The following is an 18,999-nucleotide window of genomic DNA, read 5'->3' on the forward strand; positions in this document are numbered from 1 at the left end:
TCATGAAGTCAACACACTGTAATAAACAGATAAATGGAGGCACCGTTTCATTCACAACACCTGTCCCATCAACAAGGAATCAGAATCAGACTTTAATAATCCCAGGGGGAAATTACTATCGTTACATGACACTATATGAAATAGACTGACTATAGGACCAGTTTGATATTACACAATTTCATGCAATATATATAAATAGGGGGTCCTCGATCGATCGGGCCATCAGTTTGGGGGTCCTTGGCCTGGAAAACCTTGAAGACCCCTGCTTTACAGTTAATACAGTATTATGAAGTTTTCTTCCTGGGGATGTTTGGATACACACCTACAGTTTGCTGCTCTACTTTCATACACAGATTTTTAGAGCAGTGAAAACAGGTCATTAGGTTACAACAGATTGTTTTAGAAGTGGCATCGCTCCAGTGCTCTGGCATGAAAGTAAAGCTTGTGTCTCATGGGATTCCTGTTCTAATGCACTCATGCTCCTGCATATCTGCATTACTCAACACAGCCCCAAGAGACATTCTCAAACTATTTAGTTTTTTGATTTGAGCTATTATTATTATTATTCCTTTCAAATATGCTGCTCTTATGTTGCTTCTTCTCTTCTTGCTTTTGGTTGGCTGAGACAAGGCCACGTTTGCAGTGAAAGCAAACCACTCAAAATCAGGAAAGACTATAGCAAGACTGGCAACTGTTACCAAGCCATGGTTTACTTCATGGTCCAGGATTGGGTTCATATCATTGTGAAGTGCTCCAGAAAGTGGACTCTGGTAACATTAAAAAAAAAAAAAAAATTCTCAAACCCAGTCCCTCCTGGTCATTAATGTTCTCCAAAAATACTAGACTTGTCCAAATGGGCAGCTGCAGATTTCAGAAATGCTCGAAGGTTTTGATTTCCATGTAGCATTTCTTATATGACCAAAACCTTGTCTGTTTAGGTTCATTTAAACTTTTATTAACTATGAAAAGCGGTATGGAATGACTTCAAGCCTTAGTGGCTCTTGAGATCCTTCTGAAAATAATACCCAATTTCCTTTTATCTGAAAATGTCAGTTTTAATAAAGGGCCCAGGAATAATGCCCATCTACAAAGCATGAAAGGATCAAGAGAAAGAAAAAGAATGAGCAGGTTAATTTTTTCACACAGCGTTTAGCAGAAAGCAACCCCTGTGGTCCTATTACTGGCCACACCGCTCCCTAGAGAGATCTTGCTGGCTCAGGGCCCCAGGCTGATTTCTCATTGAGCCTGCTTGTAAATTGCAACCAAACTGGTGAATTATTCTGTGATGTGTCACAGATGACGCCAAAAGCCCCATATACAAGAAACCACATACTTATGTTTCCCCTAACAGTTATTTCACAATGACAGCTGGGGAAGCAAATTGAGATGTTTCAGTTTGCATTTAATGACTTTATATTTAAAACAGCTACTGAGGGTTTCAAATTATAGATGTTCGTGCTTTGTGCAAATCAACAGATGAATACTGGCAAGTCATTTTAGGCAATGTTTGAGAGTGTATACTTATGTGCAATCTTTCTCATGGAGACCAAAGAGATGAAATTTATTACAGCATTTTGCTAACATATAGTTATCACCCGAACAAAAGCTCTGAGCTCCTCCACTAAATATATGAAGAATGGCCAAGAATTCTTATAAATCAAAGAGATGACCAGGAGAGAAACAGCATGCTAATATAGTGGTAAATATTTTCTTTTGGTTTTCTATTCTGATCTTATTTAGTCTCATACTGATTTTAAATATCTTGGATTCAGTGTTATGATCCAGAAGTGTCTATGTGCTCTCATTCCTTCGGATTGTTGTTGTTTTTTAGATTTCTTTTCTTTGCCCCTATTGTAAAGGCAATAGCTACAGGTTGAACACCTCCTGTAGCAGAGTAGCACTTCCTGCTCAACCGCTCTCATTCCACACTGTTTGCCATCTGGTTTTCAGGCTGCTAATAGTGTCATGGTTTTGGTTCTGTTTAAGCTTTATCTTTGAGTTTTCAATGGATTTTTTTTTCCATTTTGTGTTTTTGTAGTTGTTTTTGATTGTATTTGAGTTCTTAGGTATTTCTTGTTTGCCCTCTGTTACCCTTTTTGTGTCAGTCTTCTTCTCCTAGCTCCCTTCTATACTCCTCTGTACACATCTGCTCCCAATCTGCTGATTAGCCTGGTCTTTGTTTCTATCTTCCATATATATACACCTCCTGCTCAGTCACTGTTGCTGGGCCATTGTCATTTCTTTGCCCTGGTTGTGAGTATTCCTGGTTTTCAGTATTTTTTGGATTTTGTGGATGTTTTTAGATTTTTGCTTCCGTTCCCAACTTTTAAATTAAATCTGCAACAAACCACCTTCAGCTTCAGTCTCTGCATTTGGGTCCTCCTTTTCAACCTCCACCCAACCTGACAAATAGTAGTGCCTAACAAAAGGTTAGCATTAAATGAATTGAGCCTACATGTTCAGAAGAATAGCTGAAACCTTTAAATGGCCTCTGAGCTCCTTTGCTTCCTTAAATCGCCATCAATCTTCAAAAGCTTGACCGACGTTCTCCCTCTTTTTATTTTTTTGGCTTGAGCCTGAGACTTAATCAGTGGGCAGAGGCCATTTCTCAGCTCTATCATCGAGGATCTGGCAAAGTCTGAGCTCTTTCTCTTTTAACTCCACCCTACTAATCCTATTGATGCAGAGTCCTTATGTGTCGAAGCTGAGATTGTAACCAGAAGTAACTTTTTAGATATTTTGGACCCGCCAAAATGTATTTAAGTTATTTATTTATTTATTTTTTGAAAAATGATTACTTTTATTCTGTGATGGACTGGCGACTTGTCCAGAGTGTACCCCGCCTCTCGCCCATAGCTGGAGATAGGCACCAGCAGCCCTCCCAACCCCACTTGGGATTAAGCATGTTTGAAAATGGATGGATGGATGGATTACTTTTATTCTGCAGCAAGAACTGTTTTGATAAAAATTTGTAGACATAATATTTTGCATTCAGTCTCACTAATATGGTTTTCTCAACCAGCACCATTGTAGCTTTATTCAGTCCACCTACTTCATGCCATTTAGTTTTCTCGGTCTTACCCACATTTGTCTTTTTATTTTTTGTTCAGTTTAGTTTGTTCTTTGCTGAGCTATAACATTTGGCTTGTATCTGGTTAGTCCAAGCCTGCCTCTAATGCGTCATACCTGGTATTTACTTTTCATTTATTACAGTACACTTCCCGACTCACATGCTAATCTGAATATTGGGTTGAATTCTGAGAAACACGTAAGCACTGCTGCATGTTCTAGATCCAAGTTTAATCTAGTGCCATCCTAAGTAAAATGCATTCAGTTCAGATGTGAAAATCTACAAGGTAAAAAGGAAGTCATGAAAGTATAAACTATATGGGAAAGTATAAATTATAAGTCGTATTGTAATAATTCTTTAACACATTTATGTTATTTAATACTTGCTACACAGGTATTTGTTATAAGTACAAGTGTATGTTTGATTGCTCTATTATTAAGTACTCCATGATTTAACCATTACACTAAACCCCCTTTTTGGGGTTTAGTCTAAAGGTTATAAAAAGTATGATGCAACGTGGGGGAAAGGAGATGCAAACTTTCTAGACCTGTGGAAAGCTAGATCTCTTTACTGACATTGTCAACCAACCCTCTCATATGTAAAACATCAACAAATCATTGAAAAAGAAAAAACTTTACAGCTTTTGTGTGATTTTCTCTTATGATAAACGACAACAGATTTTAGATCTAACTGAAACCAAAAACATATTTCACAAAATAAACAGTAATAGTAATAAGGAATTAATAAACAATTAAAAATAACTTAAACTGCCATACAGAACTGATTTAAGGCATCACTTTTATATAGAGATATTAAGCAACAATTTTTGTGCTGGGCACCAATGTGTCTCACAAAGAGATTCTTATCTAACATTTCTGCACTGGAATTTATGCAGACATGCCAGGTGGTCCAGTTAGATAGGCTGGATCCCCTGACTCTGTGGCTTCCTTTTCTCCTTAATCAGTTTCCTCTGTACTGTCTTCTTTCTTTCTCTTTGAATCTGAAATCTTCTCATCTTTACCGCTGATGCTAACACAGTTTTCCTCATCCTCTCTCATTTCTTCAGCTGCCACACTTTTAGTGGCCCGTTTCACCTCTGACCCTCCTGGTCTTTTGATTGTTCATCTTCCTTAAATCTCACAGTCTCTACTTACTTATCATCTCTCAGTTTTTTGCAGAGGAAACCAGAGATTTCTCCACTCTAAAATGTAATTTTCCTTGTGATCTGCAATATGCAAAATTCCATTCTGTCTGTCAGTGTATATATATATATATATATATATATATATATATATATGTACATACAGAATATGAATCCTATTAACAGAGACATGGTGATGAACATCATGAGCATTTTATGATTGCTTTTGTTTACAGTATCATATCTATTGAATGGTAAATAAAGAAAAAAGTAGCAAGTGGAAAATGTGTGTAAAAATCCTCCAGTTTATTCTGATATCTTCATAAAGCATAGAGCAATAAGGCTGAAATGCTTGCAGTTACTGTGGTGGTTCAGGGAAAATGCAAAGCAGAACAACTTTTATGCAAATCGATTATGCTCCTGGGTAGATAGAGTACAGTGTGATGTACTGTGGGTGATTAAACCAAGCACTACACTGAGCAAGTGGGGATAATGACTTTTTTCTAATTCACTGCTGATTATGCCATGTATCTGAGTAAAAACAAACAGAGAGATGTTAGATGTGGCATTTCTGTTTGGTTTGGGATGTGAATCTCCACTCTTCACTTGTTTTGTTCGTACAAGCTGGAAAAGTCAATCAGTGTTGCCTGGGAGAACTGTAACCAGGTAAGGCACCTGTCAATATTCAAACCGGTGAATAGTCCTGTTTTCCTGTCATTTTAACGCCTGTGTTTAAACCCCTCTCTGTTTGAACAGCTTTGCGAAAACTAATTCAGTAAGGAGCTTAAAAAAGAAGGAACCAGGTATGGAAAGAGGTCTGTGAGGGAGAGGGAAGAGATTACCTCTGTTTCTTCCATGCTACTATTTGCTGAGTCTAATCCACAGCTGCAGACTCTGAGCTCCCACATCGGCGTAACTCAACACCGCTTTCTCTGAAATGTTTAGACTCGGCTCTGCTGGCAGCCAAGCAGAGGGAGGCTGTCATGCTTTTATGATGCATAAGTGGCATCATTGTTTTTGTTTGCATCCATGGCTGTGATAAGGATTTATTTAATCTGAGGTCAGGGGCGGTGACTTGCTCAAATTTGGGATTTGATAAGATATAGTGATGCCAAATGTGTATATTTTGTAAAGACCTTGGATAGATAAATGAATGGTCTGAAGCAAGCAATGAAAAAAATACCTCTTCACACATACACACCATATCCTTTGTAAGTGCTCTGACTCCAGAGAAATCAATACCACTAGATTTCACAGTAGAGCACCAGTCTGCTATAAAATCCACAAATCCCTGCTCTGCAGTACAGAGGATACATTTTGCTGGTGTTAGAAAAATTTGTGCAAACATCTGTTTAGTATAGAAAGACATATTCTGAACACAGCCTCCTGAATCATTTTACATGATTTAATCCCAGGCTTTTAATGTGGTCAGGAGTAATCAGATTCACATTTGCAGTCAGGGTCTTAAGGAGTGATTGGGAAGATGTTCATCTTTACATCTGTGCTCTTTTTATTATGCCTGGTTAATTACAAAAAATAAATAATTATGATTGTATGTAATTTTGTCATAAACTTTGCACTTGTTTGTACTTTGCAAACTTGATTTTCTTTCCCAGTTTGTCAATAAACCTAAAATAGAGGACAAAAGAAACGCTGTTGATAATTTCCTTACCATGGAAAAAAAAGAACTAAAATAATTAGTTGCCAAAAAAAAATCTACTAGAAGTTAAGATATAGCTTTTTTTGTAATATAAGGTTAATGTACCAAATTCTGCTGCAACAAATCTGATTTTTAAAAATTGGTTTAAAATAAAATTTAGCCAAAGAAAACTGGGGTCCTATTTCAGTACAACTAAAGCTATCACCTCTTTTTTTTTTTTTTTTTTACATTTTTAAGTCAGAAATAAAACAGAGCTGTAAAGAAGGAGACAATGAAATGTTTTATTTCAGAACTTCAATATAAGGTAAGAAGCGAGGCTGAAAAGTTTGTCTAGTATGTATTACCTGTTTAGCTTTTAGTTAAATTAAGTGTGTTAAAAAGCTATAGCCCCATTAACGCTATCCTCTGAAAACTGATCCATGCAGAGTCAGGACCGAGCTAGGATCAGTTAACCGTGCCGAGCTTGGTTACAACCGTTTAAACATCACGTTAGCGCAGTTCCTCGCCTTCTAGTGACGATATGCAGTACTACTTCTCTCTAGAGGTAAACAAGCAAATCAACATGGCAGCGCCAGTAACATTCAGCAAGTTTGATTCGAAATTTTGATACTTGGTTGTTTGCGGAGAGTCAGGTGAAGAAGGCAGCCTTTGGTAAATTTACTTGACAGTTGGCTTTTGGGAAGCAATAGTCTAATCAGGGCTTACAGACACAGGAAACAATGACAGACGTTGAGGCTCATCACACTGCTAAGAAGAATCATCAGTAGAAATCGGATGACATGGTATGGAAGCTAGTATTTTTATGAATGTCTGAAATTTCACAATAACGGAGACTGACTGTAAGGAGATGACGAGGTCTGCTCATGCGCTCTTTGTTATCTGAGAACCGAGCCAGAACGAAAAACGCGCCAAGCCCTACTGATGAACTAGTACCAGTTTAGCGACGTTCAGTTTTGTCTGGTACGGTCCGGTTCAGTTTTCTGTGTCATTTACACTCAACAGTTATCTCGGTTGCCGTGCTCGGGCCGATCTCTGCACAATTTCAAAAGGGTAGTGGAAATGGGGCTTATGATTAGCACACCTTCTGTAAGTAAAACCATTAATGTCATGATCTAAACTGTACAGTGCCTAGAGATGACAGGTGTTGTGAATTGGCGCTATAAATATAAACTGAACTGATCTTGGCACTTGGCCTGCTCAGTGGCGCAGTGGTTAGCATTGCTTCCTTGCAACAAGAAGGTTCCAGTGTGCATGGATTTTGCATGTTCTTCCTGTGCGTGCATGGGTTCTCTCCAGGTCCTCTGGCTTCCTCACAATAAAAAAAAAAAAGAGAGAGACATAACTGTTAGGTTAATTGGCTTATCTAAATTCTCCGGTGTGAGAGTGATTTTCCTGTTTGTCTCTTTGTTGCCCTGCGACAGACTGACGACCTGTCCAGGGTGTTGAACCATGCCCACGCCCAATTACAGCTGGAGATAGGCACCAGCACCCCTCGTGACCCCAGCAGGGATAAGCATGATGGAAAATGGATGGATCATGGCGCCTATGACGGGCTTGATTGTTCATTCCACTCACCTGCCTAGGTTAGCCCAGTTTTTCATCACTGTTAATTTGTGTCACCTGCTCCAGTTTCTATTTAACCTGCCTGCTTCCAGTCATCAGTCCAGATTATTTAAGCCTTTAGTGAGAGTCCTCTAACGTACCCGATTGTGTTCTGATTGCCTGATCCTGACCTATTCTTCCTTTGGATCCCTGAGCCTGCCTGTTCCTGATCTGATCTGTTTTCTTGACCTGTCTTCGGACTCCTGCTGGATTCTGCCTGTTGACCAACCCTGGAACTGCTTCCTGATACCGACCTGGGTTTCCCTTGGGTACCTCTTCGGATCTTTGATCTTCTGGCCCGGACTCCTGTGAAGCTCTTTGACATCGGCTCTGGTTTCATCCTCTGGATTGTCCTACCATCCTTTGTCTGCTTGAAACTGATCTCCTGTCAGGTTAGTGACTTACACAATCATGATTAACCTCCGTCCGATTAACATGGTCACTAATTTGTGTTTTCCTCCTGCAGAGGTTCCTGCCTTAGACACCCTAGCTACCTCCATCAATATAAATAAATAAGTATTTTTTGAGTAATCTTATTGTCTGTCTTGCCCTGAGTACTGGGTCCTCTGTTCCGAGCTTTGACAATTAAAGCTCTGGGAACTGGGTGCGTGCAGATGACGCAGTGGTTAGTGCGCACAACCTATGTATGCAGGCGTTAGTCCTCGATGCGGACAACCTGTGGTCCTTTGCCACATGTCTCATACCCTCTCTCATACCCTCATTTCCCGTCAAACTAGTGTCCAAAAAACAAGCCACTAGTGCCGTAAAAAAAAGCACTGTGAATAGCACACCATTCGAACGAAGGAGACCATTTTAACTGTAAAATCAAAACTTCAGTTGATACACTGAGCAATTTTTTTAAACCATTGTAGTGATTCAGTTCCCTTGAGTGAACTGTTCTTCTTGTTACTAAAAGAAAGAAAAAGAAATACTCTTCTTCCTCCTAAACACCATCACCACTGTGTTACACGGCAGATGTGGTGTAATGATGTAAGGACGCTTTTTTCTATGGAGCATTTTAAAAATGCTTCTGATTCATAAACTTTTTTAGTAAAGTTACCTCTTGTAATTATTATTAACTATTAAACATAAGATGTGTTGCGAGGGTCAGTGGTCCAAGACCTAAAACCTTGACAGCCGCATTGAGGTCTAAGGCCTCCAAGCATGAGTCCACTTAACGTGTGCATTACCTTGTCTGTACATTGAATGAGTGCACTTATTTTTTGCTGTTTGTTGAAGCGATGTTTATAATGTTTGGATTTAACAGTCTCTCTTTTACTTTTAGTAGTATTCTTTAAAGCGGCTATCACCTGCATTTCAATGAATTACACAGGTTGATCTAATGAAAGGTTTTCTTTAAGTCCCCTTTATATTTTCCAAAGACTCATTCATTAAATACCTTTATTTTTATGCATTGAAATAGGGAGGAATCCCAGTGAGGAAGGCATGCATTCAATAATGTAACAGAAGATACGGGGCATTCTGTAGCAGAATCAATCACATGCAGTCTCCTTTACAATAATTTTACACCTGACAAATAACTGCATCAGTAAACCTGCTTTTTGAGATGCAGAGTTGTAGGGAGGACTTGGAGTTGAGGGAAGCCTCATGCAAATAATAGGGACATGCAAAACATGGAGGCTAATGTATTTCTTTGCTTACTCCTGAATGGAAAGTCAAAAAGCTGCATAGAAACTATAGAAAACCCTTTAAATGATATGAGAGTAATGCTGAAAAAAATAACTGTTTACTATATTTAATGGGGTTTTTTTGTGTGTGTGTTCTAGACTTAATTCTACTAATGCCATTCCTTCATTTTTTACATAAAACAACACACTTGCTCCTATATAAATGAAGAGAATGAAAGCTTTGAATAAGTACTGATACGGTATGTAGGTGGAGATTTGTCACAGCCGGGCAATGAGACCTGAAGTTACACAATAGAGTCATTATGTAATGCCATTATCCTAATTCCTGATCCAAAGGAGATACCTTAAGCTTTCGCTGCACAGGAATCCCTAGAAATCTAGTTACACTATAGAACCACACAAATCTAACTGAGGGCTTTTAAAAGCCAAATTCAGAACTATAAGCATGAAAGCCTCATGTTTCAAAAATTTACAATGTGCTCATGAAAATGTGACCTTTATAGGGCAGTGAAACGTAGCTTCACACACTTGGTGCTGTCTGCCGGGGAATTTAGCGAGCAGCAGATGGTCAGACGGAGCAGGATGGAGTGATGAACGCCTCTGATTGTATCTACAGTTTATTTTCTACAAGTGACAACCTGTCGTTGCAAAGCATGTGATTTAGCTGGTTTAGTCTTCAATAGGAAAGGAGAGGTTGCGGTGAGGGTGTTTTTGAGCTCCAGGCATCTTTCCATTAATTATCACCACAGCATCATGCTGCTGCAGAAAGAAAACCCTTCATCGTATGCTTTTATTATAAATTGAAGACAAATTACACTAAAGTAGATTTAATTATGCATTTATTAATTGTGCATATGTCAGTTTTTTTAGTGCTGTGCAGAAAAGCATTATAATGCCCTTCAGTATTTCAACTGTTCTAATTAAAATCCCCCCCCCTGCTGACCACCCATTGGAATAATAATGGTAGCGCCCCTGGATGCAACATCTGCTTTTGAAGACAGAAATACAAAATATATCTGAAGCATACATCCAAAGATTTTACTCTTCCCTTTTTTCTTTTCTTTTTCTTTTCTTTTTTTTTTTTTATACACCAGCTTCCTTCCTTTGGTAAATTGTAGGCCAGGGGTGGCGGAAATACGTCAGTTATGTGGGTTCTCTGAAGCTCAAGTGCGTCTCTTAATTTCGGATGAAGGGAAAGAGAAGGGAGGGAGAGGAGATTTTAATCACTCCTGTCGCTTTAAGGACACATATCAAAGCCTTATTATGCGAAATGAAAATACCATGAGCCAGTGAGCCAACTGGGAAGCCAGAGGACGGACTGGAGTGGATTTATAGAGGAAACTCAACATAATCTGAGCTGGAAGAGACCGCTTCATCGCCTTGTGGAGTTGGATTTCACACTGGATGGTTTGCTTATTCGGACAGTTCGGGTGTTTTTTTTTTTTGTTTTTTTTTGGATGGGGGGGTGGGAGGATTATTGCGCAGAAGTATCTACAGCTCTCTGACTTGGGAAGCAAGAGGAGGAATATAATTTAGAAACTCAACGCATCGCCTGCGGAATTAAGGTGTTGTTTGGGATATTATCCCGATCTCCGTGCTTCTGACAGCTCTGGATCCTGGATCATGGGTTGGAGAGGTGGAAAAGAACAACGGCCAGCGACATGATTCCTCTGCGCTGTCTGCGGTACGCTGCGCGGTCAGCCTACAACATCGCTGGCTGATTAAACAAAAAGTTACTAGGCGGCTTCGATGCGCGGATTTTTCTCTCCCTTCTCCACAGTTTGCACCTGCTTGAACGGACACCGCGTCGACACGGTGCGGATTCGTGACGGGGGTGGGGGGGTGGAAGCGTGCGGATCCGCGCCTCGCTCCTCGCCGCCTGTGTGGGATACTTGAACATTTGCCTGCCGTAGTGGGGAGAAAGAAAAAAAAATCGGGGAGGTTTGTACTCAAGGTCACTGAGTGTTTTCCGGCGTTATTCGCATTCTCATCCACGCTGACGCACGCGGACGCCCGCAAATAGAAACACAAGGGCGCACGAGCGCACGCGCGCGCCGCGCTTTTCCACACGTTCTAGCGCAGCTTCTAATTCTCAGTCTGGTGTCTGTTATTTGTTATTATACGGTCTGTGGGCGTGCACGTCCTGTGGAGTTTTTTTTTTTTTCTCTTTCTTTTGACGCTGCATGGAAGCTCTTTCCAATAACATGGATGGGAAAGTGAAGCAGGGTCGGAGATGCCGGGCAAAGCGGGACCGGGTGCGGAGGTTGCGGGAACCGGGGAGCAAAGACGCCCGCAGCCCAGAGCCCAACTCCTCCTGTTCTGACAGGGAGGGACAGAGTCCCGGGAGAGACGCCGCCTCCCCAGCCTGTAAAAAGGCGCCTCTCCCCGCGGCCGCAGCCAGAGCCCCGCGCCCCCCTCGCAGGAAGAGACGGGAGTCCAGCTCGCAGGAGGAGGATATCATTGATGGATTTGCTATTACCAGCTTCATCAGCCTGGAACGTCTGGAGGTAAGAAGGAGTTGGCTTCTTCTGCTTCTTCTTTGCTCAGATTGGAGGTCAATAAGGCCACCAAAGGGCTGCTCTAATCTGTCACTTATTTCTTAGAAATGATGCAAAGGCTGGATCACCTAATCCTTTGATGATCACTGCTCAGGGCTGCTGATATCTGTTTGTTTGCAGGTCTGAGTTGTTATAAAGATGTTTGGGAGCTCCTGGAGTCCCTCTGGGTTATTAAATCTGAGAAAGTTTTATGTCTCAGCTGTTAATTATTGAGAGAAGACAAACAGGCATAATGTCCTGTCACTTTTGACTATGGCTGATGTGTTGTTTTATAATCTTATTCACTCTATCTCTGTGTTCTCTTGACATTTTGCCCTTTGATAAACTGTCTACTGTGGGATCTAATCTGTTACTGGCTGATAAATCATGTGTTGATTTGTCTCTTCCTATTATTACTCTCTGGTATGCTGGATGTCAGACAGGAGCTTTCCCTCCAGACAAGCTTTTCTGTCTATAGATTTAATCTAATTGTTGTTTTTGTTATCAGTGCCGTATTACATTGCTTCTTGTGGTACAATTAGCCCAACTGTACTTCTGGGAATGCTACTTAAGATACAAGCTATTACCTTTTTTTTCCCACCCCAAAATAAAGCAACAACTACACAATTCTGTTGTCATATCCAATTGAGTGATGGTAATAACAGGTCATAACTACTTTTCCACCGATACCAGTATCAGGCAGAGCCCCGATCCAGCACTAAAATGTTGGTATCAATATCGGCGAGTACTTACAAAAAGTTCTACTGGATTCACTTTGTATTAGTCTTTTATTTTCTGCTTTATTTCCTGATGGCAATTATTTAACATCTAAGTAGTATGCAGTTCTTCATATATGCACACACACATCAATTACAAACTGATGGTATCGATATCAATACTGCACAGAAAGGTATCTGTTATCGGGGTCAAAAAATAGCATCGGCGCAACACTAGTTATAACTCGACTCCTGCTTCCTACATTCTGATTAGTCAGATTTGCTCAACCAGTAGTCCACTCCAACTGGAAGCTTCACTCAGTCGGTGGTGATAACTAGTTTTCCTAATCCCATCTGTTGAATCCATCAGCTATGGATTATTGTGTCTTAGTTTGTGCTTTTCAAGAGCAGAAAAATGCAGAGACATCAGTTGTTAAACAGCACACGCAGTTGGGAAAATGGCAAGTTGGAAACCTACCTTGACCATTAGGGCAATAGGTTGCGATTAACTTTAATGTGGAAATAGGTGTTGAGTGGAAAAGAACCAAAGTTAAAGAGTAGGGGGCGTGGTTTGGCAAAGTTTGCCGAATCAATACATTTCACGATAAGATTTTTCTGGATACATTTACACTGAAGAAAGATATCTGCGGTAAACCTGAACTTGCTGGGCAAATGAATGGTAGCCTCTTACGGGATGTGCTGCCAACTAGTGGCTTGAAGTTGAATCATTTTATAAAAGTAAGACATTAGAATAGATGTTTGAAAATAAATGTTTTGGTGTTCAACATATTTCTGTTTAAGTCTCAAGCGAAGCATGTGGGATTCCAAAAGGTCAGAGCTCGTGGGAGTATCTCAGAGTCGAGTCTTTTTTTTTAGGATTCTTGCACGGTCTTGGTTCTGTTAAATTTTCTTTTGAGTTTTCAGTTTCACATTGATTCAAGTGTTTCTTTGTTTTCTAGTTTTATTGGTTTGATTCCTATTTTGTTGTGGTTTCTAGATATATTTGAGCTCTTAGGTTTTTCTTGGTTGCCCTCTGTTACCCTCTTGTGTTGGTCTCCTTTTCCCTAGCTCCCTTCTAGAATCCTCTGTTCACACCTGCTCCCAATCAGCTATTTAGTCCTGTCTTTGTTTCTCTATGGTTCTGGTTTGTTCTGTATTTTTATATTGGAGTTTTCTAGATTTCTGCCTCTGCTGCCTGTGAGAAATCCATTAAAACTTCTAGAACTCACCTCTGCCTCCTCGCCTCTGAATTTGGGTCCTCAAAACCTCAACGAAACCCTGACAGATACAGCCACTCCAGTGCAAATACAGGCGGTGCCTTTTTAGTAATTTTAACTAAAACAATCACCGAGCGGCAAATTCCCCACTGTGAGATAGTAAAGGGATTTTCAATTCTAAAATGTAAACGCTCATCATTTAGTCATTCTTTCAGATTATTAGTAACATCCTGTATCACAGTGACTGCTCTCTCACTCACTCTAACTTTGCTTCTGTTGCTGTTACAAATAATTAATGACCACTCTCATCAGGAAACCTAGAAAAGGAAAACATTTAATGCTTTCATTTCTGCTCCCTCTGTTATTATTGTACCTTTATGTTTGATCAATTTAGTGTTTCAGATAAAGCAAGTTTACAGCAATGCGTTTGTTTGTGTTCTAACCTCAAAAAAAGAAATCATAAAGACTGATCATGATTGCTTTCTCTTTGTTCGAAGGAGCTTTCTTGTTACAGACTGTGAAACTACAGAAAGTCTTTGTGTTTATGCCTATTTTTTGAAGAAACTTGCTACACGTACCCCCAAAATAATTGTTTATATGTCTTGTAGATATGCCTGAACTTAGTTTTGTATATTCAAGCGTCTCTGTCCCTTAAGCTTTATGGACGCCACTTCTGGGAAGGAAAGACTTTAGACTCAGAGGCAGCAAAGTGTCTCAGATGGGCTTGTCTGTCAAAATGCGGGTGAAATTCATGCTCTGTTGGTAATCTTCTTACGTCTGCTCTCATGCAGTTGTCATTTTAGTTCAGGAGGTTTCACACCAGTTTTGTACATTGCTCCAGTAGTGATGGTGTCTCAGGATCCTTTTCTTCTGAGGGCTTATCTTCATAAAAATAATAAAAAACAAAGAAGAAAAAAAAACGCTGGCGGGGGAGGTGAGAGCTAGATAATTATCTAGTTTCTGTTTTACACATTTACCAGCAATAATGGTTTTCTCAGTCAAATGCTAAATCAGTGTTGAGTGAACACAGAGAGTAACAGTGCGCTGTACTGTGTACATAGAAGCTTATGTTTCAAGGCTAAGCAAATGAGGCATGATATAGCTCTATGTGAAATGATACTTGCATGCCAGCTCCTTGCTGGTAATTGGTCTGATTTGCATGCAAATGGGGAGCGCTTATTAAAGGGTGCTGCTGGATCTGGTAAAGTTAAAATAAGCTTTTTAGCGCCCTTTGATTTGTGTGTATGTGAGGAGATGAAGTGAGTACGTTCCCTTCATGCCGCTTTCATCTCCTGTTTACCGAAAGTGACAAAAGTATCATTTGTTTGCATTTTAACCCCACTCTGCCAGGAATGAAACACCCTCTTAAAAAGCGCGTGCCCTCTGAAGGCATCGCATGATCGACCGTGACTCATGCTTTCACCTGCTCGCTGTATGCCTGAGTGGAACTCATGACCTACGCTACCTGTGCTAATTACTCATCAATTATGAGGAGGACACGGCAGCTGGGGAGTAGCTCTGACCTATTGCGTCATCCTCCAGTAAGGCAGCGTGGCCTCAGTTTAGCCGCTCTGTGCTGCTCTTAACCTCTTTGACGTGACTGATGAGCGGTGCTTTTCTGTTCAAATCCATCCAGCATCTTTAAAATGTAATGTAACTTACCTGGATATATTTCCTGTTCATGCAGTCTTTGCCTATTTTTTTTGTTTTTAATTCACCTGGAACTTTTCTCTGGGACAATGTAAAGATCCAACACAGCAAAATCTAATGTGTAAGATTTTCTGTGCAGGTGTTACATGTTGTAAGTTCCATTCGTTCAACACTTGTCTAATTCAGCTGTGCAAGATTTAGTTCCACCAATGAGTTGTTGTTATTCCACGGAGTTAAATCTAATTAACTCTGCTAATTGAATTACCAGAGTTTCTCCCTAGATTACCAACCTTTCTGCAAACTCTTTATTTCTAAAACACATATGTTGATGATGTCATTGGACTCGGAAGTGTGGCGCAGGATGTAGAAGTTTGTCCTGCAACTGGAGGTTCACCTGACTCGCATTGTGGAAGTGCTGATGGTGTTTAGAGGATCTGTTAGCCTTGCTTCCGTCAGTGTGCCCCAGGGCATCTGTGGCTCTAATGTATTAAGCTTGGTTTATGCTCAGAAACCAGGTCGTCTGCGTGTGTGTCGCAGTGAACGACCACAGACAGTCTCTATCCGCAAATCTACATCCGCTCTACGCTATGCGTATTTCCTGTTTGGTACCTTATCGGCATATTTTGTTTGTATGAGCGCCATTGTGGGAAAAAGACTCGCCAGGATGGACCAGCTAGAAGAGCGAGGTGCGCGAGAACGCTGGGACCCTTTTTCCACCTGGATCCCAGCTCTTTTTCGCCCTCATCTCCCTCCATTGTCGCACAAACTTGCCCCCACGTTCTCACCGCCTCGGCCGTATCTAGACCCACAACTAGTTCATCATTGTCCCTCTTGCCTTGTAGCGTGGGATAACATAGTGCAGACCACAATTCAATATTGGGCGTAGATCAAAAATATCTGCGACAAGCTCCCTGCGACACACTGCTGCAGTAGGATAACCAGCCCTTTACTAGACAGCATGGGATTAATTACCATTAGAGAAGATAACGTCAGGATTTTGGGAGGAATATTGAATTTTCCAAATTTTCTGTGCATATCATGCTTTTTTATGTCATCCAAAGTCAACACTAGCTATAAATACAATGAAATATTACTTTTTTGTTGTTCTTTCTTCCACCCAGATTTAATTGCATCATGTTTAATGATTAAACTCTTTGTGAATCAAGGTTCTAAAAGCCATCCAGACCTAAACGGGTTGGTTCTGAGCTCCTGCCAAATGCTTTCTTTCTTGGGCAGGGTAAAAGTTGTTTTTGGGTCACCCCATCTCAGGGGCATGTTCTCTACTTTGCCATGTCGTTCATAAATCAGAAGGACTCCTTTTGGAGATGAAAATTGCTGAAACGGGGCTCAATGACCTAAACAAACCTTAACGAGAAGTTTGCTTTGATGCCAAGAAAATTCTTTGAAGGACAAGAACCTGAAAAAGTTTATATTATATGATATAGGCCCTTAAAATGAACACAGCTTTTCTTCTTAAAGATGTACTACAGTAGGAACTTTAAAGCATATTCAATTGTGGTCACACTAAGAAGCCTTGCATTAACGAAATATTTAAATTCAGCCTTTTATTTGCATATCTTTATATTAAAAACTACAAAATATTACTCCGATTTTTGTACAATCCTCCTTTACCAGAAGGATAGAGCGTAGTATTCTTGGAGCATGCAGAGAGAAGGAGCTCGATCATTGAAAGTCCTTGTATAATTTTTATATTCCGTCTGTTCTTCTGCTCACCTCACAGGATGTTTTATCTGATTTAAGTTTATTGATTGAGAACATAGCCGCGGAAGAAGGTGTTAGTTTAGGTTTTAGATTTTGCTATATAGTTTGAATCAATATTTCCCTCATTTAATTGAAAGTCTTTCTACACACCTCTGTGTATCCTTTAGGTACATGCATCATTTCAGTGCTTGCATCCTTTTCTTTTTACAGCTATGTGTTTGCATCTGCAGATTATGAGGTTTTCTTCGAAGCACTTTGACTCTTAAAATCCCCCGTTACTCCCTCTTGTTGATATTCTGTTTCTGCGCTGATGGGACTTAGGCTGTACGGTGGTCTCGCCTGCTCCCCGTAACCCATTTCATTACAGCCCCAAGCAATTTACAGCCACGGCTGCATTTGATTACGTCGTGTTTATTTGCTCTGAATTCCCAGGCTTCACATAGGAAAGCCGCTTACTTACCTGTGCAAATTGACTGTAGACGCACAGCAGTGGTAGTTCTTCACACTCACCTTATGTACCGTTTGGTAAAAAAAAACAAAAAGCATTGCAGTGATTCAAAGATGATTCACACAGAGACATTCTGCAGCTGTAGGCTTCTTGAGAAAAATATACTTCTACAGTTTCTATAGAATCTTTATATGCTTTTTTTTATGAAGCTGGTTAGGAGAATGTTTTTCTATCTGTGCAGTAAGACTGAACGCAATGAAATAAAACAAAAAAAAAATAGGTAAAAGGGAACAGTTTGGACCATAAATTAGAATGATCCACATTTTTGAGCTGTTTGTCGTTTATGGAAGTGCAATTTCCTGAACACTTCCTGGATAGTTTGTCACCTTGCAGCAGTGCTGTAAAACAATTACAGGCAACAGCTTAAAGCCTCCCAGTGGGTATCAAACAAGTGAGCAGATAATGGAAATGACACAATTATCCATCTGTCACTGTATTAATAAGATGTTTGATTTGCTCCATTTGGTGCGTGTGCCACCCCGAAAAAAATCCCCCTCCTCCCCCCAACTCTCCAAACCCTCCTCTAATCCTTCTGTTTATCTGCTTCAACTGAAATTTTGTTTGCTCTTGTTTCATCATTCTTGATTTAATACAAGTGGATTTAGTCACATGTACAGGGTTTCTGTAACCTGACTGGTTAGCTGATTGGCCTATGTTGGTGATAGACGGGCCAAATAAACCAATCAGATCAACGAAGCATATGACGTACTAACAGAGCAACGATGGAAACACAACCACAAGCGAGGCACAAGCCAATTGATAGATCAAACTCTTGCCGAAACCAGTCTGGAGAAGAGCAAAAACATCTTTTCCTCTGAGAAAGGCCTCTAGAGCAGTGTTTTGCTCTTCTTTCAGTGAAGAAATACTCTGTAATTCCGATAAAACTTGCTCGATAACCACGGGAACGCTAGTTTCATCGGCTGAAGCCGCCATGTTCTTTAGACTGAACTGTCGCGCTTCTCGTTGCGTCACACCTCAACCCGCCTCACAGCCAACACTGATTGGATGTTCATTTGGTGAACTGCTCCAAATTTTCTTTATCGGAAAGTAGCCGAGTCATTAAAAATCATTAAAAGTCTTTAAATTATTATTTTTTAAATTAAGGCCTTAATTGGCATTAAAATTCATTAAATGTGTTTATTGTGGCATTTAAAGTGCTTTATTAAAAAAAAATGTTTATAAAAACAATTTTGTCAGATATATTATATCACGATATATTTGCGTGGAACCGCTTCCAGTTGATCGCAAAGAAAAAAAAGCAAATTTCAACAAAAGTGGTTGGAAAACGAGGAATTCGGGATATGGCTGCAGCCTGTCGACGGGTACCTGTTGGTGGCATTAAAATTATTTCTAAGAGCATTAAAAGAGCATTAAAAACTAGGGGTGTAAATCACATCCATCATGGCGATTCGATTCAGTATCGATTTCCTGACCCAACGATTTGATTATTTTCGATACTCAAGAATACACCACGATACGATTCGATTCGATTAATCGGTTAAATATTTTTATTATTATTATTATTAT

General features: G+C 40.1%; 1 protein-coding gene across 8 annotated transcripts in view; it reads left to right on the forward strand.

Annotated features, from left to right (window-relative positions):
- The first annotated feature begins 10,294 nt into the window (after positions 1-10,294).
- LOC107087863 (autism susceptibility gene 2 protein-like) overlaps positions 10,295-18,999 on the forward strand; it is a 445,596-nt gene continuing 436,891 nt past the window's right edge. For 6 of the 8 annotated variants that reach the window (XM_015379659.1, XM_015379665.1, XM_015379661.1 and 3 more), the window contains exon 1: positions 10,296-11,629. In XM_015379659.1, the coding sequence (XP_015235145.1) occupies positions 11,306-11,629 (324 nt within the window). In that variant the 5' untranslated portion in view covers positions 10,296-11,305. Of the gene's footprint in view, positions 11,630-18,999 lie in introns of all 8 variants that reach the window. The other 2 variants (XM_015379664.1, XM_015379666.1) reach the window with 2 other exon arrangements.

This window comes from Cyprinodon variegatus, unplaced genomic scaffold, assembly GCF_000732505.1.
Source record: "Cyprinodon variegatus isolate N-32 unplaced genomic scaffold, C_variegatus-1.0 Scaffold197, whole genome shotgun sequence".
Lineage (NCBI taxonomy): Eukaryota > Metazoa > Chordata > Actinopteri > Cyprinodontiformes > Cyprinodontidae > Cyprinodon > Cyprinodon variegatus.